The 26587-nt window shown below is 39.0% G+C and overlaps 1 protein-coding gene across 2 annotated transcripts in view; it reads left to right on the forward strand.

Annotated features, from left to right (window-relative positions):
- Igsf11 (immunoglobulin superfamily member 11) overlaps window positions 1-26587 on the forward strand; it is a 108237-nt gene that overhangs the window by 70155 nt on the left and 11495 nt on the right. Inside the window, exons 1-4 of one of the 2 annotated variants that reach the window (XM_090345987.1) lie at window positions 14840-14891; window positions 17715-17878; window positions 19396-19603; window positions 22663-22818. In XM_090345987.1, coding sequence (XP_090202113.1) covers window positions 14864-14891; window positions 17715-17878; window positions 19396-19603; window positions 22663-22818 — 556 coding nt within the window. In that variant the 5' untranslated portion in view covers window positions 14840-14863. Of the gene's footprint in view, window positions 1-14839; window positions 14892-17714; window positions 17879-19395; window positions 19604-22662; window positions 22819-26587 lie in introns of those variants that run through there. The other variant, XM_090345979.1, reaches the window with a different exon arrangement.

Below are 26587 nucleotides of genomic sequence, written 5' to 3' on the forward strand. Positions count from 1 at the left end.
CTGAACTTCTGTCCTCAAGACAGGCACTCTACCACTTCATTGAAACATAGTTCCACGTTAGGTTTTCTGATGGTCTCACAGACTTTTCTGTCTTACCTGGCTTTGAACTACAATCCTTATATCTCAGAATCCTTGAGTAGCTTAGTGTGAGCTACCCAAGTTTGGATGTGTGTGTGTGTGTGTGTGTGTGTGTGTGTATATATGTGTGTGTGTATATATATATATGTATATATATATATATATTTGCCAGTCCTGGGGCATGAGGGCATGGTCACTGTCCTTGGGTTTTTTCCTCAAGGCTAGTGCTGTACCACTTGAGGCATAGCACCATTTCTGGCTTGTCCTGGGTATGTGGTACCAAGGACTTGAACCCAGGACTTCATGCATGCTAGGCAAGCACTTCACCACTATGACACGCTCCTGGCACTTGGTTATTTTTTTTACCTTCATTATCTGCCACTTGGTAAATGGCCAAATGGGTAATGCAATAGCAAGTAGTGGAATAGACTCAAAGAAACAGAGATCACATATTTTATATTCATAAAGACTTTGGGTTTTATTTCTGGGTAGTTGATATATGAACCAATGGCACTCTGCCTAAACTTTTTTATTCATGAATAAAAAATGGCCATAGATGTTACATTTAAGGTTCGTTTTCAAATTTCAGACATTCTAAAAGGGAGTATATATGTTAAGATGATCTATAGCAGCTAGATTTTGCCTTAATTTTACATGAAAATGGAAAGACTATATAGTCAGTTCTATAAGAAATCTTACGCATAGTGCATAAAGCCACCCCAAATAATACTTGGAGAGAGACTTTTAAGATTTTTAAGTTAGTGAAACTAGACCAGGAGAGCCCCAATATCAAATGTCACCTGGCTGCTACCTGGCTGCTAACTTGGTTTCTGAACAGAGTTTGTATAACTGATACTCTCATTAATAGAAAACTCACTGGAAGTAGAAACATGAATCCCAAGGTACTCCAAACCAAATAAAACATGGAAATGAAAACTAGTGCATACTGTGAGATTGGTATTATCTGTAAAATTTAAATGCTCTTTTTAAACTTTCCAATTCATAAAATGGAAAAACTGAGCAGTGGTAGGGCACACTGTTTTCTTCTTCTTTTTTTTGTTTTAGAAACTTATCTCAAGAACCACTCACCTGGAGAGAACCACTCTCTGTCAAACTCATGGATATTGCCTAGCCTTTTTCCCTCTGGATTTTGTTTTTCAAGCATATTCCTATCTCACTCACAGATCCAGCACAGATACACAATTAAATGGCACGTCACTAGATGTTGATGTGTGAGCATCTAGAGAAGGCTATTTTTATCAGTGCCTAATTAAACATTTGGAAATGATTGTTTTAACCCGAACTGCTTATCTGACTCAGCTCACATTTTACAGGCATTTCCATTGTTAGTAATCTATAGGTAGATATATAATAAATATGTGAGACACCATCTATACCCTATGAGTATTGCATATGTATGTCACCCCTCCACTCCCTCCCCACACCATACAAGAAGCACACATTCTGAGTACAGACTAGTTATAAGTGCTAATTCTAGGGGTAACTCATGACTAAGATGTGGACTGCTGAGTTTGTGGATTGTGTAGATACTTTCATTTTCCTGTTCATTGATGGCCTCATCCACAAACAAGGTGATGGTTCTCAGTGGAATCTGGTTTCAAGAATGGAGATGTTATTTTGAGGAAATTCTCATCAGGGAATTACATGGAGATGGAAAAATCTGTGGTATATCAGGACATAGTTTGGTCATCTGTGCTGGGGCCTACTGGAGTGGAATCAAACTCATCTGTATTATAATTTTCACATGAATAGCTACCCTCTTTGAAAAATGTTTATTTTTCATTATCTCCAAGTAGTTGTACAAAGGTGTTGACATTTAACAAAAGCAGTTTATGAATGCAATATATATTGATTAGTGTCAACCCTCTCTTCCCTGTCTACTTTGTTTCTACTCTAGGAACCGGATTTCATCTTTAAATCCTCAGATTATTTTGGATGTCTTCTTTTTTTGTTGTTTTTGTCAGTCATGAGACTTGACTTGAGCTCTTCAGCTCAAGGATACCGCCCTACCCCTTGAGCCACAGCACCACTTCCAGTTTTCTAATGGTTAATTGGAGATAAGAGTCTCACAGACTTTAGTGCCTGGGCTAGCTTTGAACCTTGATTCTTGGATCTCAGCCTCCTGAGTAACTAGGATTACAGATATGAACAATCATGTCTGGCTTGGATGTGTTCTTGATTGTTAATTAGTTGCAAGTCATATCACAATGTGGTCTTTTCAGCAGAGTCTCAAAACTTCACTTAATATTGAATAGCCATGGCATTGTGGAAGAATTACACTGGAGAGTTGTAATATACATTGTCCCTAGTCTATAGGGTGTTGGTGATTGGCCATAGCTTCAGCACACCATATGGTATACAAAGAATAGGTAGCATCTAGGATTGCCATGATTCTTGTCTCCTGCTGGCAAGTTTTTTGAGGAGGGGAGAACATAACATGGTAACATTAACTATGTAGAAGAAGCATATTAATACTAAATACTCACTGCACTTTAGATCTGAAAGATCTGTACAGTTTCCCCAGCCCTTTAAATCAGAAGATAAGAAGATCACACCCTTCCTTTCACACTGCTTTTTGGTACTTTTCATGCCTAACTCATCAGCGAGACCATTGCTAGAAGGGTGTCATCAGTTCACTTTCATTTCCTCTTATGCTAAAACAAACATCCCTCTCTCTACTGGCCTCTCTGAGGATCGTTTGGCTCAAAGTTGAAGTGTCATCCCCTGTGAAATTCAGAGAGTATAGTAGGGCTAGATAACTTAGGGAGCTCCACAGAACTCTGTGCCTGGGCCCGCAGTGTCCTTGGACTGGACTGCAGTGTGAGTTGCCTCCTTATTTCCCCACATGCCCAGCCATGTGGGTAACTCATTGATTGGCCATGGTTCCACATTGTTTCCATCCTGTGTCTGGAAGACTCAGTAGTGTGACAGGCCATACTTATTGAAAAATGCTCCTCAAATTATAACTAACCCTCAATGAAAAGTACGCCACCTGAAGAATAGACAAGTAAAAGTATACATCTGCATAATATTCATTTAGTGTTAATGTGATAACTCCATTAATTGCAGTATTTCCAACAAGTCTGTAAGGTTCTTGAAGGCAAGACTGCATCTCTTAAGTTTGCAGTCTGTTACAGATTCCTGCCATGTGGTGTCTGCCAAGTGTCAAACCCAATGGCCTGGTCCATGGGAGTCTGTGGGCAGGCCCCACAGAATCAGTGACCCACAGTGTCCTGAAGACCCAGACCCAGGCATTGCCCCCTTCTTTTTCTCCTCCCCGCAAACCACCACACACACAGGCCTTTCTGCTTACGTGGCAGTTCACTGACCATTCCTGAAAAGAATTAAGTTTATTCTTTCCTATTAGCAGTTAATAATATACCTGGCACCCAAATGCTTTTTGTTCCTCTCCTTAGTTTATGATGTTTATGTTCTTTATATCCTACTCCATTATTTTAATTAAAAAGAGATATTGAAGTATGTATTCCTATAATAAATTACCAGGTATAAACCTATCGGATGAATCTGTCACAAGACCTCCTTATTTAGTGAGGAAACCTAGGTTGCCATAAGATATAATAAGCAATAACTGGACAGTGGCCCTGTTGCAGTCCCTTCTAGAGAGGCCTTCTCTCTACTGCAGGCTCCTCACAAGCACGTGGCACCTTCTGAGATGGCTCCTAGGTTAGAAATGAAGCAGAAAGCAGTTCTTTTTGCCCTCAAAAGAGTAGGTCTCAGAGGACACACACTCATTCATCTGATGTCATTGTCATCCCTTCTGTGAGTTATGGTGTCAGGACACCACGTTGAAGATCAAAGTCAGAGATCAATAGTGCCCAAAGAGCGACCTTACTGAATTGCTATTACCTGACCTGCCATGCTTGTCAGTTGTGACTCCTTCAAGTTTTTACCTTTGAAACTCTGGAGATCTAGGGAGGGATAAGAAATGGGTCAGCAGTACAGTGTAGCAGAGACAGTTCTGTAACTAGGACTGTCTGGTTATTCCCAAGCAGTGATGGAGGTGAAAGTCTACTCTCCTGAAAAATACATTGAGGAATCGCTTGGGTCTCAAATGGTTTGTTTTGAGGTCAGAATTTGGTTTCATAGTAAAATAGACCCATCTGTTATGAAGAGCTATAAGTGTTACAAATAGAAATAACACTGAAAAATAATAGTTAACACTGTGCCTGGTTCATTCTAGTTTTAAAAGTTATCTACAGTTTTAGGATATTTAGAGGGAATGTGATTTTTTTTGGTTGGTGTGGAACTTGAACTCTGGGCCTGGGTACTGGGCCTCACAGACTTTTGTGCCTGGGCTGGCCTTTGGGATCCTCAGATCTCAGCCTCCTGAGTAGCTAGGATTATAGGCTTGAGCCACCAGCACCCAGTTTGTGTGTGTGTGTGTGTGTGTGTGTGTGTGTGTGTTTTCTAAACCAGCAGTTTCGTGACATTTATACACAACCACACACACAGTTGTCAACATGCAGGAATCATCTTCCTGTTTGTACTTAAAATGAATCCAGTATATTAAAGGATGAGATACAAAGGAAAAACAGAAAAGAACACTGGGAAAAAAGAAATAGTATGAAATAAAAATTAATCTATATAATTAGTGCATTGAGTGTATGTGTGTATATGTATGTATGCATATATATGTATGTAAGGTGTATAGTTTTTAATTTTCCTGTGCGTGTTTTACTGTTGCAATCCTGTGATTGCTGAGGAGAAGGTTGAATGATAAGAAAGAGCACCATGAACTTGAAAGTTTTTCTCTTTATCCTGTGCAGAAAGGAGAGTCCACTCCACCACTCTTGTCATTATACTGTCTTGTCATTATACTGTCCTATCTTCAAGGGTTAATTGCTCTTTTTGTAATACAGTATCTACTGCTGAGGGAAAGATGGCTCAATTCTACACTTAAAAATTACACAGAAGGTCTAGTTATCTTCTTTTTTATTTTTAACTCTGATGTTCTGTCACAGTCATCATTTTGGTGTAATCACATAATGGAAGAACATAAGGGTGAATGGGCAGTTTTGTTTCTGTGTGTGTGTGTGTGTGTGTGTGTGTGTGTGTGTGTGTGTGTTTTCTTTTCTATTTGTGTATTTAAATTTTTCTTTATTTCTTTAAATCTGCTGACATAGGGAGGAAAAGCTTAGAGAAAGTCCCTCGTGTAGAACAGTTGGGATTTGGTTAATCTGCTTAGAAATAACATTAATCGGGAATCAGACACTGTCAACAATACAGTGCCTTTTCCTAGCTCCTCCCTCACTCTTCCTGCTTGATTTTCCTGCTGCACCTTTACTTTCAGTTAGTTTTATTATTTCTTGCTGTTTTTACATTTCCCAAAGTCTCTTCTCTATTTTTCTTCACATTCTATTCCCAAACACACTACTTTATCATGGAAAGTATATTTAATGTTGAGGTTTTGCTTGGTACAGAATGTATTAACTCGTATATCAAAGTAATCCTTTTCTTAACAAGTGTTTCAGAGTCTTTTTTTTATGGTACTAGAGGATGATGACAGTGATAATAGTGAAGATTATAGATCACAGCTGCAGATATATGCCAAAATTAAGAGTATGATAAGAATTTTCTTGATATGTTTCATGCCATGGGGACAGTTATGTGTGTGTAGGTGAATCATACAATTTTCTTTTTTCGCTTTTTGTTTCTCATGGCTTGTAACTTTAGGTTATTTTCCTGTGATGAGATTTAATAGCTATTTATTAAAAGCCTCCTTTGTGTATATTTTTTCCAAATGTGAGATAGTTTTATCTCTTTCCTTAAAAATGCCAAAATGGGGGGCTGGAGTTTGGCCTACTGGTAAAGTGCTTGCCTAGCATGCATGACCTGCGTTTTATTCCTTGGTACCACATACATAGAAAAAAGCTGAAAGTGGTACTGAGGCTCAAGTGGTAGAGCTATAGCTTTGTGAAAGTCCAAGGACAGTGCTCAGGCCCTGAGCTTAAGCCCAGGACTGGCAAAAAAAAATGCCAAAATGGATAACTTACCTTAAAGAGTTTGAGTGAGATGTCATCTGTTGAATTGGCTGGATGCTTAGTCTCTTCTCCCATTCCCAGGAAGCTGTGTTGGGTAGTTATCAGGAAAAGTTCTGCAGTCACTATAGACATTGGCAGGGTCCCAGCTCCATGTGTTGAATAATCAGATTACCTAACCATCTTACAAGATATAAAACTTACTGTGCTTAGAACAGTCCTGGCAATAAGTTGTTGATGAATAGCATCAAGTACACTTAAGACATTTACCATAGTATGGTTTTGGGGAACTGGAAATACAGTTTTGACTTAGATTGCAAGTGAGAAAACCCCACGTGAAGAGAATTTGAGGTATTATGACAATGTCAAAGAAGGGCAGGATGCTTTAGGGGAAGGGAAGTGTAATGGGTTCAGGATGTCAAGAGGAATTTGAAATCAAGGATGAGTCATACCTAAGGATGAAGAAGAAAGAGAGAGTACAAGAAAGAGACACTATAATAATCTTTGAGTGGGAGGGCCCAGGGAACATATTGCTGAACTGGTCTGTGACAGAGCGGCTGGAGAGGGAGGCCATCCTCAGATCATGAGCAGCACCTTGGATGTTGTGGAAGGTTCTTGGGTACATTGTCAGGATCCAGTTAGGATACCATAGTGTCTGTCCATGTAGTGTCATAGGACAAGTTGTTGAAGCTCCAGATTTCTACACGCCAAATTTCTTTATTTAAAAAAATATTTTATGCTTCAATTAGCTTCATACTATATGGCCTTATGTATCAAGATTTTGCTCTATTGCAGATCTCTGCTAGTAGAGCCCAAGGCTTCTACTGATTATGACGAATGAGGGAAACCTAAGGACCTCCAGGATATTGAAACAAAAGCCATATAACGAATGATTGTTGTCCTTAATGTACTATGTTGTCTCTCATCTCCTTTGCTGTCCCTTGGGTATCTCATATTGTTACAGTATCTCACTTTGTTATCTGATATATTGAATTTATTTGTATTCGGTTATTTGAAATTTGATAGGGAAGGGGGGAAAACCAAGACGGGTGGCGGGGTGGGGGAGAGGGTAATGGGTACCAAGACATGTGAAAGGGTATCAGTGTATGTGAATTAATGCACCTTCTATCTGGCAAATATCATGTAACCCTTTTATTAATTACAATAAAAAATTAAAAAATATTTTATGTTCAGACGAATTCTTTAAACTAGTCAGGAGTGTAATGAGCACCGAAACAAGAATATTCAAAAAATTGAGACAAAGTTTAAAAATAGGGATCAGTTTGGAAAGACACTGATACTGGTGAACAAGAATAAAATACTTCAGTGGAGCCGTTTTTATCGAGAATTGGTTTCAGAATATAACATCCTTCCTGATGGCTTTAGATGGCTTTATTTGTTCATAAATAACTCTACTTGTTGATTTAGCCACTTTCATCATATGAATGCTTCATTAAACAAATGGAGCTTGCTCATCATAGCCAAGTGGGCTGTATTCAACGAAGTGGGGAAGTTGAGAGTACAGGCTTGTATTTAACAGCAAAGGACATTACTCTGGCCTCTTGCCATCTGGAAACTCTAGATAGCATTTCCCAATATAAGCCTTCAATCTGGTAACGAGACTGATAGGGTCATTTGACTACAGTGTCACGACATCAGACAGGCCTACCAAAGTATAAATTTTTCTGTAAATAAATCTAATCTAGGAAAGAATACTTTCTTCTCAGCCTAGACATTATCCAATTTTTCAAGATTTCTTCAGAAAACTAAGCAGTAAGGCATTTTGATTGTTTTCCCCACCCTGAAAAGGGTCAGTCTCTCACAAGCTCAGATCTGACTGGAGGATTACAGCTGCAATGAAATAAAGTCCTGAAGCAGTGATAAAGCAGTCCATTGATTCTGCCTGTTCCCCACCCCCTTATCCCTCGCCTTGACTCTAGACTGTAGTTCTGAAAGTGGGAGATGGGGAGAAAGGAACCAGACAAAAAATGGCCTTTATATAATCTTTGAGCCACTAAGATTTATTTAGAAATTATACTTATTAATTCTAAACTCATAAAAGTATGCAAGAAACGTGTATCTAAACCTATACATTTTTATTGTATTTTATTGTCGGGATAATGTATAGAGGAGTTACAGTTACATTCGTGAGGTGGTGGGTACATTGTTTCTCAAAACCTGATACCCCTACCCCTTCTCATGTTTCTATTCACCTTTCCCTCTCCCTTCCCCTCCCAGTCATCTTGTTTTCCCCCTTCCTTTCCCTATTTCAAATAAACCAATAAGTGTATATTCAGTATACCAGTATGCAAATTCAGATTCAGTAACCTCATGAGATTAACCATAAGTGGAAGACAAAAGAGAGAGAGAGAAAGGAAAACCTTTACATAGTACATTAAGAACAACAATCACAAAGATAAATCTCTTGTTTCGTTATGTTTAGTCTCTTCTGGTATGACCTTATGTACACAGCTTTTGAGCTATAGTGGTTCTCTGTTAGAATAATCCTAAATGTGTACTAATTGTTACAAATGAGGGCAACAACAGAGCCCATGCTGGGTCTGATTTACTTCACTTAATATGAGTTTTTCCAAGTCTTTCCATTTCCTTAAGAAAGGAGCGATGTCATTCTTTCTGATGGTAGCATACAATGTCATTGTGTATAAGTACCACATTTTCTTCATCCATTCGTCTACTAGGTAAGATTCTGTATCTTACCTATTAAACCTACACCTTTTATTTTCTTTTAATCAAGTCAGCTTTAAATATGAAACTCTTGGGCTGGGAGTTTGGCCTACTGGTAGAGTGCTTGCCTAGCATGCACCAAGACTTGGGTTTGATTCCTCAGTATCACATACATAGAAAAAGCCGGAAGTGGTGCTGAGGATCAAGTGATAGAGCTCTAGCCTTGAGAAAGTCCAAGTGCAGTGCTCAGACCCTGAGCTCAAGCCCAGGACTGGCAAAAATATATAAAAGTCTTTTCAAAACCAGAGTGGGAAATTTATCATTGATCATTGGAACTTTCCTTTCCATCCTGAGAAGTTTTAAACACTGCTAGAACTCCAGAGGACCCCTCTGTTTTCTGTGGAATAACTCCCCCATGGTAGTCCCTGTTGAAGCTTTGGAGTGTTTGAAGTCTTATGCTCCATCAACATGGGTGATTGAGTGTGACAGAGCCCCCATAGGCAGGACAGCCATTGTTTTAGAAGAGTTATCGTTTCCTTTGTCTTTGGAATGTGGAAGAATATGGATTCCCTCTCATCAAGGAACTTGAACAACTTCCATTGTTCTCCCAGAAGATCGTCTTCTCCTTACTTGGTCATTTTTCTTCCTCCTCAGTGAGTCTGGCGGGAGCTTGGAGCTTGGAGTTCACTGGCATTGAACAAGGTCAGCCTCCCACCTTGCAAAGCCTGTGAAGGGATTTCCAGAGAGGGCTAGGCGAGGATACATCATTTTATGTTAGTTGCCTTTGTACATAAACACTAAAACATACCATGTAAGGTGACAGGAAATGTAGTAGTTTGGAAGTGATCTTGTAAACCATTTAATATACAAAACCAGTGTGTAGTAAGACCTTACACATTCATTAATTAGCCACATTACAATATTTTCATTTAGTGTTATATTGATGGTCAAAATATGATTTAAGTAGTTACCACAGATATTATGTTTTTAGTTTCCATGGCAGTTTTTAAAAGATAATAATACAAATATTAAAGTAGGTAATTTTATCTTACTAAAATTTTCTTAAAATACAAAGGAAAAGTGATTTATTTAAATATCATAATATTACAGAATTGGGCTCCTTATTTTCCTTCAGAAAGCAGAAAAAATTGTAGAATTTTAATAGTGTGACTTTTCTTTCATTTAATAGAGCTATAACACTTAACTTGAATACATCAAGTTTCTAAGACATGTAGTGATAATACTTGTGGATTTTTCATGTTAGTAATACAAGCCAATGAGCATTTTGCAAATACTGATATTTAAAATTGAGGTAAAAGGATGATGTAGGTCCTAAGAGCCATGAGGCCCTTGGGAGCTTGTTCCAACAGTGGGCTGATCCTGAGCCACTAATGAGCACATGTCTCACAGGCATCAGAGAATAAATACTCTTCTGTGAAGCCTCAGTTAGAATGCTTAGTCCAGTCCTCATTCTGAGCTTCCAAGCTCCTAGCTCTGATGGGCATGCAAAGTGATGTCACTGCATTTTGGTCTAGCACTAGGCAGGTTACATAAAGCATCCTTGGTCAGTTCTCTTGGCTATCATGTGGAAGGTCCCTTTTAGGATCCTTAAGGATCTGCTGCCAGCTCCTTTCCTCTAGCATGTACTTCTTGGTCTGACATAACATGACTTTCTATCTGTTTTAAATCTTGAGAAATAGGTCTAAAGAAAGAGGATAGACAACTGTAATTTATGATTTCACCTCCTCAGAGGAAACATGGCCCTGTACTTCATGTCTTAAAAAAATTTAATTGCTAAGAGTCATACAGAATTCATGAGTTGACTTAAATTTTCCTGGATGAAAGTACTAAGAAAAGACTCAAGTCTGCAAAATGCTACCAATTCAGCTCTTAAATTATGCATTTTACATGTAAATATTGCAAATTGTAGGATGTTTTAAGTGAATTTTAAATCCAATATTTGACATTAAAGTTTCAATTCTTGCCTAGAATTTCAAACATGGAAATACATTCTAAACGAGATAGAGTCTTTGGTTGCTTTTTTTATTGGATGTTAGACATTTTCCTTGTGAAATTCCCCACGATAATAGAGAATGTCTTAAAACTTTTCTTAGTATCTCGTGGATGATATCTTAAGGTCTTGGTTGATTTTTAAAGTTCTTTTCTATGGAAAATTCTGATAAGTGGAATTTGTCAGAATTTCTGATAAATGGGAAGAACAGTCTGTTTCTGTGAATTGTTTCAATCCATTAGAAAATGAATGAGCCAGGTATATTAATAAAATTTTTGTTGCTCTATATGATTCTATTAATAACTGTCTCCATGTGCATAATACTATAGGTGATAGTATTGTCCTCATTTGCTTTCCTCTTCTTTTCTTTTCTTTGCCAGGGCTTGAACTCAGTACCTAGGTACTGTCCTTGCACTTTCTCAAGGCTAGAGCTTTACCACTTGAGCCACAGCACAACTTCCAGCTTTTTCTGTGAATGTGGTACCAAGAAATCAAACCCAGAGCTTCGTGCATGCTAGGCAAGCATTCTGACACTAGGCCATGCTACTGGCCCTCATCTGTGACATGATCTTTGGATCAATTTTTTTGTAGTAGGAAGGAAACTTTACAGGGAGTCAAAGATGCATCCCGGGTCTTAAGACCTTAAGCAAACCCCACTCTAGATCCCTTATTTTCATGGGGAATTGAGAGATTCGACTAAATCAGATTCATGGCATGTTTATTGATTTTATTGTGTACTACCTTGGACTTTGCAGTACATGGGGGATGATCTGATAAATAATCACTGATGAAAGCATGACTCTTGGTTGTGTTCGGACCCTGCCTTGAGAACTTGGATGAATTTTTCCATAAGAAGATAACACTTGAATCAATAAGAAGGATCAGTAGTGTATCAGGGTACTGTGGAGGAGGAAAAGCATAAAAGAGGGTTTGTTTATTTATTTAGGTGGCTTTCATAATTGGAGGTTGGGTAGTCAAATGGTAGTCTACAATGTAGAAGATCCAGAGAACCTGGTAACTGCTCAGTCTAAGCCATGAGAAGTCTTAGAACAAGGGGGTCAATGATGCACCTCAGTCCAAGGCTGCAGGCCTGAAATCTCCTTGGTTTGTCACTGCTGGGAGTCTACATTGAATGGCTGAAGAGGTGGGAATCTAATGGCTGTGGCTAATGGTTGATAGTAGTGAGTTAACCACTTTGAGATAGTTTCCCATGTCAGTGTTCTCTGGAAGCATCCTACCTCTGTCTCTGTCTGTCTCTTTCTGTCTTTCTGTCTGTCTCTCGCTCTTGTTCATTCTCTCTGTCTCTGTCTCTGTCTCTCTCTCTCTTTGACACACACACAGAACTGTGCTTTCCTACTGTGAGTTAGCTCTTGATCTAGGCTGGTTGATGATCAAGATTAACCATCACAAGTGAGTTCCTAAATGAAGTTCCCAAAAGGCTGGAGTTTAGAGCAGTGTGAATCAGACAGGAAAGATTCAGGATAGAGCGATAGCCCTGATTCAGTAAGTTGAGTTGATAAATCAGGCTAGATGATGTGTTGGGTTTAGCAGATAATGAGAGAGCCAAAGGAGTTAAGAATTCATAATTGTGGATTTGTCATGTTTAGTCCTGCTTGAAGCATTCCCTACCATAGGGAACACCAGAAAGGAGTCATATGTGGAGAGGAAAAGATCTGGTCCTCGAGAAGTTGACAAGGTGCCTTTGCCGTAGATGTATGGCGGTTTCTAGGGGCTGCTGGATATAGGAAATGGGGCTTGGGCTAGAGAGTGAAACTTGGGAAAGCCACTGGCATTTAAATGAGAGTTGAATGCGTGATAGTGGATGAGATTCTGTAGGGAAAGATAACCAACATTGAAAATCATGTTGGAGAGAAGGGGAACTGCGGAAGGGACCAGGAGATGTCTGTAGAGACGGAAGAAACCCAGAGGGGAACTTTATCATGGAAGCTGAAGAGAAAGTGTGTTTCAAGCCGAGGAGCAAAGTGTGCATCACTGATATAAGCTCCAAAAATCTTTTTTTTCAAGGGTTATGCGACCACTTGGAAGGGTTTGGAAAATCCAGGATAGATGTTTTCAGAAGTGGTGGAAAGAAAATAGATTGCAGATGGAGATCAGAGTCCAGAAGAGTGAGTACAAATAATTCTTTCTAAAGATCAGCATGAGGAATCAGAGAAAGAAGGGAGATCCTGGAGAAGACTGCAGAGTGTAGGGAGGTAAAAACTTTTTTTTCAATAGGAAAACCTAAGCATATTCAAAGACTGAAAGTTCCAGTGCAGAGAGAGAACTTAAAGTGACAAGAGAGGGACTATCAAGGAAAAGATTACTAAAGGGGCCCAAGGATGGAATTCAAAGCTCACATGAGGGGATAGCCCCAGAGAACCTCTCTCATCTTAACAGGAGAGAGGGAGGAGATGGGACAGACTGAACCTGATTTGTAGGTTCCATGCAGGAAATAGAGAGTTCTTATAGTTTGCAATGGTTCTTATGTAAAAGTTCATTCTGGTTTCCTGGTGTGTGTGTGTGTGTGTGTGTGTGTGTGTGTGTGTGTGTGTGTGTAACATGTTAATGCTATTTGTGGACTGATTTGTGTTGAGTTGTATATTCTAAGGTGTGTGTTTCCTGTAGAGAAGCTGTTTGGGTTCGAATCCAGCTGAACCTGCTTTCTATCTGCTTTCTAGAGTTAATAACCTTGGAATTTTAAGATTTTTCCCCAGGCCCCCAATTTTCCTGAGCAAATCCCCTATGGGATGAAAGAGCAGATCTGTGCCTGGTGTGGCTTGGTATGTGTGGTCAGCATACCTGAATGTCAGGCGGAAAATGTAGTCATGGTCATTCTGCACATCTGGTGCTGCCCTCACCAGCCCCAGACCCCTTTGATGATAAGATGGTAACAGGGGAGTCCTCTGTGGAAAGATAAGGCAACAGACTTACAGATAACTGACTTCTGGGGGGTGGCACCTAGCTAATTAGTTGCAAGAGACTACTCAACCCCGTCCTGATTTGCACAGCTTCACCCACTTCATCATAAGTTCTTAAAGTATCTTGTCTAGGATGCTTCAGGGTTAAGCATACACAAAAGTAAGAAATAGACACAGCTGGTCTCTCATGGCTTCTGCTGCCCCCGAGGCTGGTTGGCTGCCAGCAGGACACCTCTGTCTTAATAGCTCCCACTTCTGTCCTCTGGGTCTTGTCCCCTGCTTAGCCTGGCTTGGTAGTTTCCAACTAGCTACACTTTTCTCTTTCACTTCTTGGTTTGCTGGTTTATATTGGTTATTCTTTTTCTTCTTAAGATTTGTATAAAATTTATGTGAGTTCAACTTGCAGGTTGGTAAGTAGCAAAAGTGGTTGGTGAGGACAGGATAGGAGATTTCACCTCATCCTGTATGGTGATAGGTTGTACCTTTAGTTTGGAGTATCCTCTGAAGAGTACAGTGGTACTGTTACCATCTTGGCTTCCAAATATACCATTTATTTATTTATCTGTTTGTGTATAAGGTAGGCTCTCTCTCTTTCTAGCCCAGACTACATCTTGTCTCAGCCTTCTGAGTTTGGGAGTTATAGGCAGATAGCACCATACTCAGCCACTCAGCCTCACACTTATCCTAAAGTTTCTATCATAAGTTTGCCGTGCTATATTTTAACTTGTCTACTTCCATAGTCAACTCATGCTTGAATTCATTGCCTGTTGCATAATCCAGTCATCTTCTCTTTCCCTAAATTCTGAGATTCTTTCAACTTTCTTTTTTTTCTTTAATTTTATTTTTTATTATTGAGGTAATGTACAGAGGGGTTATAGTTACATTCATCAAGTAGTAGGTGCATTACTTCTCACACATTGATACCCCTTCTTATGTTTTTGTTCCCATTTCCCTCCACCTATCCCCTCCCAATCATGTTGTTTTCCCTCCTTCTTTCAACTTTCTTTTTAAAACTTAAGAGACTTTGCCTAGAAACAGACTTTTTCTGACCTGATCAAGTTCTTTATATTCTGTCACAGATGTCTCACTTTGTGAAGTATTTTACTCTGCAAAATTAACTCCTGAGAACATGATCAGACTGTGAAGAGAACATGAAGTTCTATAGAAGGAAGGTGTTATGTACGTTGATAAAAATTAACTGTAATCATAACAGTATGTTGTTGTGCCATCTTGGGGGGGGTTGAGATATTATCATTTGAAATAAAACAGTGGAGTTAGAGCTGTGGACTTTGTATTTTTCAGACATACTGGAACAGAATAGCTGCTAGGTAGGGTCTCCCTTGATCCATTTTAGTGGTGTCTTATTTCTGTGCTCTTCCATGGCATGAGCACAGGCACTCTCGGCTCTACTGATAAGCTGTGTTTTGACTTCCCAGGAGTTAGCCCTGATGAGTCACTGTTTGCCTCCTTTGAATTTTAATAGTCTCATTGAGATATAATTTACATTCCTCAAAACTCACCCTTTTATCAGTGATTTCTGCTAAATTTATGAGTTGTACAAGAATTGCAAGTGTCCACTTTTTAGCAGTTTTTCATCATGTCAAAATGTCTCATTAAGCATATTTGTATTAAGCCAGACTTCTTTCCCACTAGCTGAGACAGCCAGTAATCTGCTTCCCCTCTCTCTGGTTCTGCTTTTCTATACTGTAGATATACACAATCTTATGTTGTTTAATCATATGTTGTTATATCTGGTTTGGTTCATTTAGCAGAAATATTTTAAATTCCTAATCAAAAAGGATAAATTACTTTTAACAAGGTTTTATTAGCATAAATACTTGCAGAGACTCCATTTTGATATTTACAGCATGCATATAATATACTTGAACTAAACACAACCTGTATATATTATTTGGCTCTCTCTTCTTTAAAACATTTTTGGTCAGTTTCATTATCATTTAGCAGAATATATGTTATGTATATATGTATGCATGTATACATATTTATTTTTTTTCTTCATGGGTTTTGACCTGGGTGCTGTCCTTGAACAAAGCTAGAGCACTCTCCTACTTGAGACACAGCTCCACTTCTGGTAGAATTGGAGATAAGAGTCACACAGATTTTCTTGCTAGGTTGGCTTCAAACAATGATCCTCAAATCTCAACCTCCTGAGTTGGTAGGAGTCATCAGTGCCCTGAAGAGTAGACTGTTTTTGAGAGGCTCAAATGTTGTAGTAACATGCAAGTATCAATAGTTTTGATGCTCTTTATATCTGAATATCACTTTTTTGTTATACGGGTATACATCATTTTGTTCATCCATTCACCAGTAGATGGATACTTACTTCTATTTCACTACGTATGATATGAATACTGCCACTATGCAAACTCATGAACAAGTCTTTAGGTAGAAATATGTTTCATTTTGCTTGGATAGATTCCTAAGCAGTTGTATCATTAAGTTGTAATAGTACACATGCATGTGGACGCATGTGTGCATGCACACACATACACACTAACTTTTTAAGAAACGAACTATTCTACAAAGTGGTCATACTATCTTATTTTCCTGCCAGCAATGTGTAAAATGCTAATTTCTCTAAATCCTCATTGATACTTGGTGGTGTTTTGATTGTAACCAACCCAGTGGATGTGTATTGGTATCTTATTGTGGTTTTAGTGTATGTGTCTGTTTAAAATCAGGCTCTTTAACTTTTTTAACTGAGTTGTCTACTTCTTTATATATTCTGGGCCTTAGTCCTAACTTGTTTTCTTGTATGATTTATGGTGTTGCAACATACCTTTGACTGGTCTAGAGTAACTAGATTTTCTACTATTTATTTGTAGGAATTTTATAGATTTATCTTTAGGCCTATGAACATGGTAAATTGGTTCTGTATATTCTGAGAGGTATGGGTTCAAATCATCTTTCTTGTTCTCTCTACATGTTACATTAAGTTGTACCAGCACCATTTGTGTTGAAAGCAAAATTGCTAGTCTTTTCTCCATTTAATTGTCTTGTACCTTGGTTGAAAAGCATTTAGCCATAGGTGTGAGGGTTTGTTTGCATATTCTCAGTCGTGAGCCGGTTGACTATGTCTCTCCTTACATTAGTGCCAAGCTGTCCTGATTACTGTAAATCTACAGCAAATTTCTAATCATGTAGCACTATTTCACCCATCTTCATTAGTATTTTCCAATTATCTTTTGGTCATTTGTGTGGCTCTGAGATCCAATTGGAGAGAACTGACATTTCACAATTCATGAACGTTGTATATTTTTCACTTACATAGTCTTAACAGATTTCTTTCATTAGTGTTCTTTTTTTTAAAAAAAATTGTTTTTTATCAGTCCTGGACTTGTGCTCAGGGCCTGAGCACTGTCCTTGGCTTTTCTCAAGGTTAGAACTCTACCACTTGAGCCACAGCACCACTTCTGGCTTTTTCTTTCTATGTATGTGGTACCGAGGTCTTCGTGCATGTTAGGCCAGTACTCTACCACTAGGCCAAACTCCTGGCCCTCTTTCATTAGTGTTTTATATGCAGTTTTTATTGTATATGTTTCTCACATATTTTGTTTAATTTACGTATTTGTAAGTTTTCCTCCATACTATTGAATGATGCTGAGTGCTGTTAAGGATGCTTTTAAAAATAAACATTTTTTGCTCATCTCCCATCACCATTTAAAACTTTTGCTTAAATCCTCCTATATTTTACTTGAATTTACTTGAAATTCCCCTACATTTTACTTGCATTTAGCCAAATTCCGAGGATAATGTTATAAAAACCTCTAGTGTTTTCCAGCTTTCGAAACAAAGGGATGATCTATTTTAATTATGTTTTAGCAAGCAGTTGGTCAGCAGTCCTTGAGTAAGACTGTCATATCTTTCTGATCATATTATATGTGAGAATGATCATGTGATAAAGTAAAACAAGCTGATCTTTCTGAGGGGTTTTGAATTGTCAGGGGAGGAAAGCTGCTAACCTTGCTCTTTTCTCTGTAGGCCTTGCTGTGTCCTTGGAAGTATCAGAGAGTCCTGGGAGTATCCAGGTGGCCCGGGGTCAGACTGCAGTCCTGCCCTGCACTTTCTCCACCAGTGCTGCCCTTATTAACCTCAATGTCATTTGGATGGTCATTCCTCTCTCAAATGCTAACCAACCTGAGCAGGTACCTCAGTTCCATGTCATACTGTCCCGCAAATATCAGTCTTCATCGAAGAGGAGGGTAGGAGAGCCTCCTGCAGGAAAATTTGGTTTCTACAAGAAGATAGCAGTTTTTATTGTGCCTGTGCTGTTTTAGGTCCTTCCTCTATGCATTATTAATGATCTATCAGAGGAGGCTATCCTCTTTTTAAAAGGATCATCATCATCATCATCATCATCATCATCATCATCATCAAGTATTAAGATTCTTAATCTTAACAGATATAAAACTTAGAACCTGGAATGAAAAAGAAAAATTTAAAGAAGAAATTTTAAAGACGAAAATAGGAAAATACCAAGACAGAAAAGGCCAGATCTATCTATGTTTTGTTGTTTGTTTTGACAGTACTGGGGCTTGAACTCAAAGTCCTCATGCTCACTTTACTTTCTTGTTCATGGATTGAGGTCTTCCATTTGAGTCATGGCTATAATTCAGTTGCTTTGATGATCATTTTGGACATGGAGTCTCAGAGACTTTTCTGCTTTGGATGGCTTTGAACTGTGATCTTCCAGGTTTCAGCTTTACTAGTATCTAGGATTATAGGCACTTGGCTTATGCATGATATACTTTGTCAGGAACGGGCTGGTATTAACACAAGTGAGTATATATTTTTTAAGCAGAGATAAGTGGCATTAGATATTAGTTCTAGATTTGCAGAATTAGTTTCATAAGTATCTAAACAAAATTAGGCTTACTCACAGAGTCTCTCATAAATTACAATGTGACACACAAAAGAATGTACATGAAAATAGAAGCTAGCTTATTCTCAATAAAGAGTACAAGTGACAGGGAAAAGAGTCACCATTTGTGGTAACCATTGTAGAAAATAATGGTTTTTGCAAAAGCAACAATTCCATGAAGCTTTTCTACTTTAATAAGCTAATTACTATCTAAAATAATTGTTAAACTGAAGTTTCTGATATCAAATTCAGTAGAAACCCATTTTGTTTCTTGAAGCCATGTAATATTGTAGTTAGGCCACGCCTTTGAGGTGATTTTCGTTAACCTCATATTTTCTTGTTTAGTGATGGAGAAGATGTAAGAACAGAACTTGGCCTGGAGTTCCTCACATATACAGTCATGGACTGACCTCTCTTCTCCCCTTTTCTGACATTTATTGGTATTTGGTCTATAACTATAATTAATCATTTTGTTGTCTAGGAACTGTGAGAATGGCAGTGTAACTTTTCCTTTATTTTGGAATTAATATTTATGAATTGATGGAGTATCATTAAAGACATTTTCTGTGTTCTGATGATTCACATAAGAAAAATACCTTCTCACTTTTGGTGTGAGAATTTAAACCTCTTAAAGATAGCTGTTGGATAGGTATAATAACAAAATGCCAGGGACAGCTGTCATTAGAAGTACATTTTCTTAACAGTGTATGCAGGAATATTTGTTTTGTCTACTGGCTAGTTATTATGTATCAGGAGGCAGGAATGCAGTGACCAGTTTATTAATTTTGTTTTCTTTTGTAGGTCATCCTGTATCAGGGTGGACAGATGTTTGACGGAGCCCCCCGGTTCCATGGTAGGGTAGGATTTACAGGCACCATGCCAGCCACCAATGTCTCCATCTTCATTAACAACACTCAGCTCTCAGATACAGGCACCTACCAGTGTTTAGTCAACAACCTTCCAGACCGAGGGGGCAGGAACATTGGAGTCACTGGCCTCACAGTGCTAGGTGAGTGATGAAACTTCTTAGCCTCATGGACCATGTAGGAATCTGCTCTCTGGCCTGTTTGCTTTTGCCCTTCCTGGTTCACATTTAGTCTGGTTATGCTCCTTTCCTACCCTCCCACGACCTCTCCTCTACATCTCTGTGTTTTTTAATTTTTGTTATTTTTTGCCAGTCCTGGGGCCTGAACTCGGGGCCTGAGCACTGTTGTTGGGTTTTTTCAAGGCTAGAGCTCTATCACTTGAGCCACAGCACCATTTCTGGATTTTTTCTATATATGTGATACCAAGAAATTGAACCTGGGTTTTTGTCCATGCTAGGCAAGCACTCTACCACTAGGCCAAACCCCTGGCCCCATATCTCCGTGTTTTGTACGGAGTCTTCCCACCCATTTCTTATCTCAGGTGTTCTCATGTATTACATCATGTTTTCTGATGATACGAATTACTATCTGAAATGAACCTCTCTCTTTTTTTAGTTTTTACAGGACAGATGCTTCTGTTGAGAACATATTAAGTCATGATTAATTATTTTGCACACAGAAGAGTGGTTTCAGCATGCGTGAGCATGCAGTACTTCCTATGAAACAGAGTATAGCCCCACCAACTCAGCTTGGATACTCAGTTGTCCTGAGTATCGTGCGTGTGTGTGTGTGTGTGTGTGTGTGTGTGTGTGTGTGTGTGTGTGCATTCATGCATGCCAATCCTGGGCTCTCAGGGCCTGGATGCTGTCCCTGAGCTTTTTTACATAAGGCATGCATTCTGCCACTTGAGCCATAGCTCTTTTCTGCTGGATAAGAGCCTGGCTGGATTTCAGCTGTGATCCTTAGATCTTACCTTTTTGAGTAGCTATGATTACAGGCATGAGTCCCAGGTGCCCAGCCTCCTTTGAGTAATTTTAATAATTTCATTTTATTCTCACAGCTATCCTTGCTTGAATGATAAAGATTATCATCTTAATACCAAGGACCAAATAGATTTAGCACCTGAGGCCCTAAGACAATGAGTAGGACATGTTAAAATTTTGATCACCTTATTCAAACTAGTACTCTTTCCATCAAGCTATGCTGTTAAGACTCTGTCATGCTAAATTATATTCTAGGCTTTTTTAAGCATGCGAGATTCTTCAGCTCTCCCGTCTTATTTCCAAATGGATGCTCATGGTAGAGAGGTAACTGTGTTCACTTCATTTAGGGAGAAGTCTGTTACGACTCCATCCTACTCATGTCTTAGAACCTGCCTCTGTAGTCATATGTAAACTCACCCCTTTTCTCCTCCCACTGTGTAGTTGTTTGAGGATATTGATATTGGCGATTTTTGCCATTTTTCCCTCCTGGGCAAGGGTATGCTGTATAATTCTTTGTGCCATCTACTTTGTCTTTGAAGAGATTTCTTTTTAATGTTGAGTTATTTTTTCTTTTATTCCCTTTGGTTTATCACCTGTTGTCACTGTCTTTGATTCTGGTACCTGTGTCTTGTGTAAATGTTTATCTGATTTGGGGAAGGAAAGGGGATAGCAAAATGGTGAGACAAAGGATGAACCAATGCACTGGTGATACTCACAGGACACAATGTTGGAAATGAACTTTACAATTTAGAAGGGAAAGGAGTTGAAGGGGGAGTTAAAGCAGTAGAAAATGAGGGAGTTTGACAAGAAATATACTTATTCCCAGGCTGGGAGAGTGGCCTAGTGGTAGAGTGCTTGCCTAGCATGTACAAAACCCTGGGTTCTATTCCTCTGTACCACATACATAGAAAAAGCCAGAAGTGGTGCTGTGGTGCAAATGGCAGATCACTAGCCTTGAGCAAAAAAGTGTTCAAGGACAGTGCCCAGGCTTTGAGTTCAAGACCCAGGACTGGCAAAAAAATATTCCCTTATGTAACTATAATCACTCTGTATATCACCCTTACAATAAAAATTTAAAAACAACTAAGGACTAGGTTTCTGTTCTCAAAATACTATTCACTATGCTATACAAATAATTGTGTATAATTTTGAGAGTGGAATTAAATCTCATTCTTATACATGTAAGCTGGGTAACTGACTTCCCATGTAATTTGTTTAATTTTTTAATTTTTAAGGAGAAAAGCTTTCATTTTTTTTTCAGTAAGTACTACCTCCAATGAATTACTTTGGATTTTCCTTCACAACAGGCTTAGTGTCACAGATGTAAATCTAAGGGGGTGCACCCTGCCAGAGAGCTGAAGATTTGCTGAGATTCGCACTTTCCTTACCTTTCTTAAGTACACTCTTTCATTATTCCCTCTTTCCTCACCAGTCTTCTTCCTCACTGCTGTGTGTACTTTGCATTCATTTTTACATTTGTCTATTTATTTTATAAAGAGTGACACATTCACTGAAAAGTGATTATGATTAAAAAATAACATTACTTGTCCCTACACTCTTGGTGTCTGCTTTTCCTGGCATGAGTCCTTAAGAGATAGACTTCTTTAAAAAAAAATCATTGGATTTTGCTAGTACAAATCACCACCTCATTTATTATTGTTTCTTTGTGTATTTATTTTATTTTATTGAGGGGTTACAGTTACATTCATCAAATAGTAGGTATTTGTATTTTTATATTAATGATTACAAAATGTTATCTCTTTTTTTAAACCAATTTTCCTTTAATTTGAGCCCTATTGTAACTTGGTATAAAGTATTTTGTCTAGTTTTGTTTGTAAAGTAACTAATCCCCTTGTCTGGTGGGCTTAGAACTGGTAAGGTGAGTTTGTGCTTCTAGGAACTTGAATTTTCCACTATAGGGTCATTTCTGCAGTGTTTTAAATGATGATCAGTGAAAGTGAAGAATCAAAAGTAAAGTCAAACCAAGACCATAAGATGCTTTGAAGTATCAAAAGGTGTGGCTCTTGTCACAAATGTGTCCCTTGTCTGCTGAAATTTCAGGCCCTGCTCCTGCAACCATGTCTGTTCATTAGCGCATGACTATCTTCTGGCTTTGCTGGGTTCCTCCCGAGGTTCCCCATGACTGAATGGAGATGTGGGCTTTGCCATCCCTTGACTCACAGTGACCATGTGCCCTTTGATTACTCTCCCTATTCTAGTTCCTCCTTCTGCCCCACACTGCCAGATCCAAGGATCCCAGGACATTGGCAGTGATGTCATCCTGCTCTGTAGCTCTGAGGAGGGCATTCCTCGGCCGACTTACCTTTGGGAAAAGTTGGATAATACCCTCAAGCTACCTACAACAGCTACTCAGGGTAGGTATGGCACCCCTTAACCCATTTCATTACTTTCTGATGAAAGGTACTGAGGTTTTCAGAGTCATGAACTTGAATGCATTTTGAAAGATACCTCTGTTCTTTTCTTCTAGATGTTTTTGTGTGTCTAACTCGAAATTTGTCTTTCCTCTTTTGTATGCTGACTTTCTATATGCGTGGGTAACAGTATGTGGAGGTTCTGTTGGATCACAATGGATGCTGTAGATATCTAAATGGTATCTTTGTATTAGGTCTAACATAGCTGTTGAGGATTCTGCCTGAGAGCCCTCTTCCTGCTTAGAGGCGCAGGGTCTATTTTAGCGTGAGAGGTATCTGCAGTCACGAGATGGTTAAACCTTCTATATGAGCCTCCAGTTTGCCTTGAGGAGAAAGGTGGCGAAGAGAGCAGGGGAGCCCTCAGGACTGGGAGACCAAAGATTGCTCAGGATAAAGATGGAGGGACATGAGTACCCAGGGTGGTTTCTTACAAGTAAAACCAGTATTTGGATTTGATTTTAAGGGAAACATCCTTGAAAATTTGAGCAAGTTTTAAGAAATAAAGTGAGGAAAAATAAAAGGATACTATCATTCTTCTGTTTTAGTTTAGCAGTATTGAATGACTATCATCCCTAGCATAGGAAATGTTCCTTGTAGCATTCTTAGAGCAGATTCATAAATCTTAATTTAAATATAAAGCACTCGCACACCTATAATCCAGAGAATTGCAGTTTGAAGCCAGCCTGGGCAGCAAAGTCCTTAGGACTCCATCCCCAAAATAACCAAGAATAAAACAAGACAAAATACAGCCCACAAAAAGCCAAGCTCAGTCATATAAAAAATGAGTTAACAAGCCAAACCTGCACTAGGCCTGAGTTCTAGCCCTAATACCAGCAATAAACAACAACCAAATCCCTCTCTCTCTCTCTCTCTCTCTCTCTCTCTCTCTCTCTCTCTCTCTCTCTCTCTCTCTCTCTCTCTCTCTCTCTCTCTCTCTCTCTCTCTCTCCCCCCCCCCTCTCTCCCCTCTCTCCCCTCTCTCCCCTCTCTCCCCTCTCTCACACACACACACACACACACACACACACACACACACACACACACACACACGGCAATTAAGGAGGAAGCCCCAAATAGCCTTACTTGTCTTAACTTTGAATCCTGTTGGGAGTTTTTGCCTGCCTATCTCTCTGATAGGGTAAAGTCCTAAGCTGTTAGTGATCTTAGACAGTAAAGACCAGGTGCAAGACCTTGTCAGTTTCCTTAAGAATCCCAAAGGAATAATGATGGATTTTCCTGTTCTTAATTCACATAGTCCCAAATTCATCATTTAAAAGAACCCTCCTTTCAATATAGTTTGGGTTATTCTGATAATGAGTATTACAATATTGTGAAATACTGATTTGTTTATTGCTGAAAGTTTCAACTTTATTATGGTTTATTTGTGTGTGCGTGTGTGTACTAATTAATCTCATTAATGTCATAGTTAAAATGACTCTGTCTTAAAATGTTGAAAACAGTGTTCAAATTCCAGGTTTCCCAGTATCTGTTTCTTAACATCTCAGGCTAATGTTAGTTAACAATGTCATCTTCAGCCAAGGGCCAGTGGCTCACACTTGTAATCCTAGTTCCTCGGGAGACTGAGATCTGAGGATCATGATTCATAGCTAGCCCAGGCACAAAAAATCTATGAGACTTTTTTTTATTATTGTAATTAGTAAAAGGGTTACATGATATTTGCCAGATAGAAGGTGCATTAATTCACATACATTGATACCCTTTCACATGTCTTAGTACCCATTACCCTCCCCCCACCCCCCACCCATCTTGGTTTTCCCCCCTTCCCTATTCTATGAGACTCTTATCTCCAATTACCTGTCAGAAAACTGGAACTAGTGCTTTGGCTTAAGTGGTAAAGTGCTAGCCTTGAGTTGAAGGGCTCAGAGACAATGCCCAGGCCCGAATTGAGGCCCCATGACTGACCACAAAACAAAACAAAACAAAACAATGTCATCTTCAGAGGCTTCTGTGACAGCATTATTCCATGCCTATATTATGCAGTTTTTGTGGAATAATGGATACATTTTGGAATTACAAATGGACATTGACAATGGCTATTTTGTAATAAGTTGATAATTACTTGTAGAAAGAGCCTTGTGTTTCTGGCAGGAATGTTTCTGTCAAATAATTTGGTATATCATCTTTGCACCTTGAGTATTCTTGCTACTTTATGTACAAAAGTGGACTTGAATGCCAAAATAAAAACTTTCAGCTTTCATAATTTGAACTTTGGATTCATCCACAGAATTAGGTTGGATAACATTACTCATCTTAAAAATACACATTAGAGTCAGATTTTTAATTTGTGAACTAAGGATATGGTAGCATTTCTGCTGTATTCCTGTGAAAAACAACCAGAATCTAATTACGAGGAAATGTCAGACAAATGGTTATGAAGTTATGACTGTTGTGGTTTAGATATAGTTTGACTCTGTCTTTTGGAGGTCATTGTGTTTGAGGCCTGGTACTCTCTGTCCTCACTCTGATGGTGGTGATACTTTTAAGATGTAGGGCTTAGTATGAGTTTCTTACACAAAGTAAAGGTGTATCCTTCAAAGAGATTTAGGAAGGTTTTGTGGAATCCCTAAGGTCCCACAAGAGTAAATAGTTATAAAACCCCTGAATTGTTAAGTAGTGAAGTCTGTTCCCATGTCCTGCCCAGTCACTGGGGCTGCTGGATCCTGGACTTTTAGCCAGTTCTGCAAGGCTCAGAAAACCTGCCATGGAGTGCCATTTGTCCATGTCAGCTTGAGAATAGCCTTCGTAGGGCTTTGAACCAGGGTATCACGTGACACCCAGGGCTAAAGCCTTGAAAAGCAGCCTAGAACAAGAGCCCAGAGTGTTCCAGGGAGTTCCTTCCTTGTTAACTCTAGATGCTGCATTCCCAGTATATTCTGCAGTTACTCCAGAGAGATGGCAACGAGAAAGTAGGAGGCAGGGGTCCTGGATCAGCCCAAGCCTACCTAGAGAACTATCTTGCAAGGACATAACAAAAGGATACTATTTATAAACCAAGAAATGGGCATCATTTCTGGTCTTGTTTTTAAAAAAAACCAGAACACTGTCTTTTCTCTGCTCTGATTGCTGCCCTCACCTATTGTGTTTTAAGTTTTCTGTGACAGTATTTTTATTTCTGAGAGTTTCCTTTAGCTTTTATGACCTCACTTGTTATTCTTCACAGTGTGTTTAATCATTAGTGTAATCATGTTGTAATTACTTTCGTACAACTTCAGTGTTGTGTTTTCTGTATGCCGGTTCTCCTATTTGTTCTCCTTCCACTGTGACCCTTTCCTCCTGTAGCTCTTGGCTTGCATGGCTGATCTGAGTCTGCAGACAGTGTTTCTGCCATCTGCCCCAGGGATTTTTCACTCAGTAGATACTAGATGCATCAGCGATTACTGATACTTGAACACATTGGTGGAAATCTTACCTCCCAATCATTAATGGAGTGGCCTGTTTTGGTCCCCACTCTAAACAGAGAGCCCTCCCTCTTCCTGTCCATGTGGACTCTAGACTAAGTGTCCATCTGAGACCCCAATCCAGCTTCTGCTTCTTTGCCTTCTTCTCTCTGCTCCTGTGAGACATTAAAAAAATGCTTGACTATATATTTGAAATGATCACTGAGTAGACGTTATCTCCTTTTTATAGTTAGAAAGTGATGCACATGACCTTTGGTTAATCTCATATTGTCACTGTATCTAACTTTGTTATCT

The sequence above is a fragment of the Megascapheus bottae genome, chromosome 1 (assembly GCF_031878675.1).
Source record: "Megascapheus bottae isolate mThoBot1 chromosome 1, mThoBot2.hap1, whole genome shotgun sequence".
Taxonomy (NCBI): domain Eukaryota; kingdom Metazoa; phylum Chordata; class Mammalia; order Rodentia; family Geomyidae; genus Megascapheus; species Megascapheus bottae.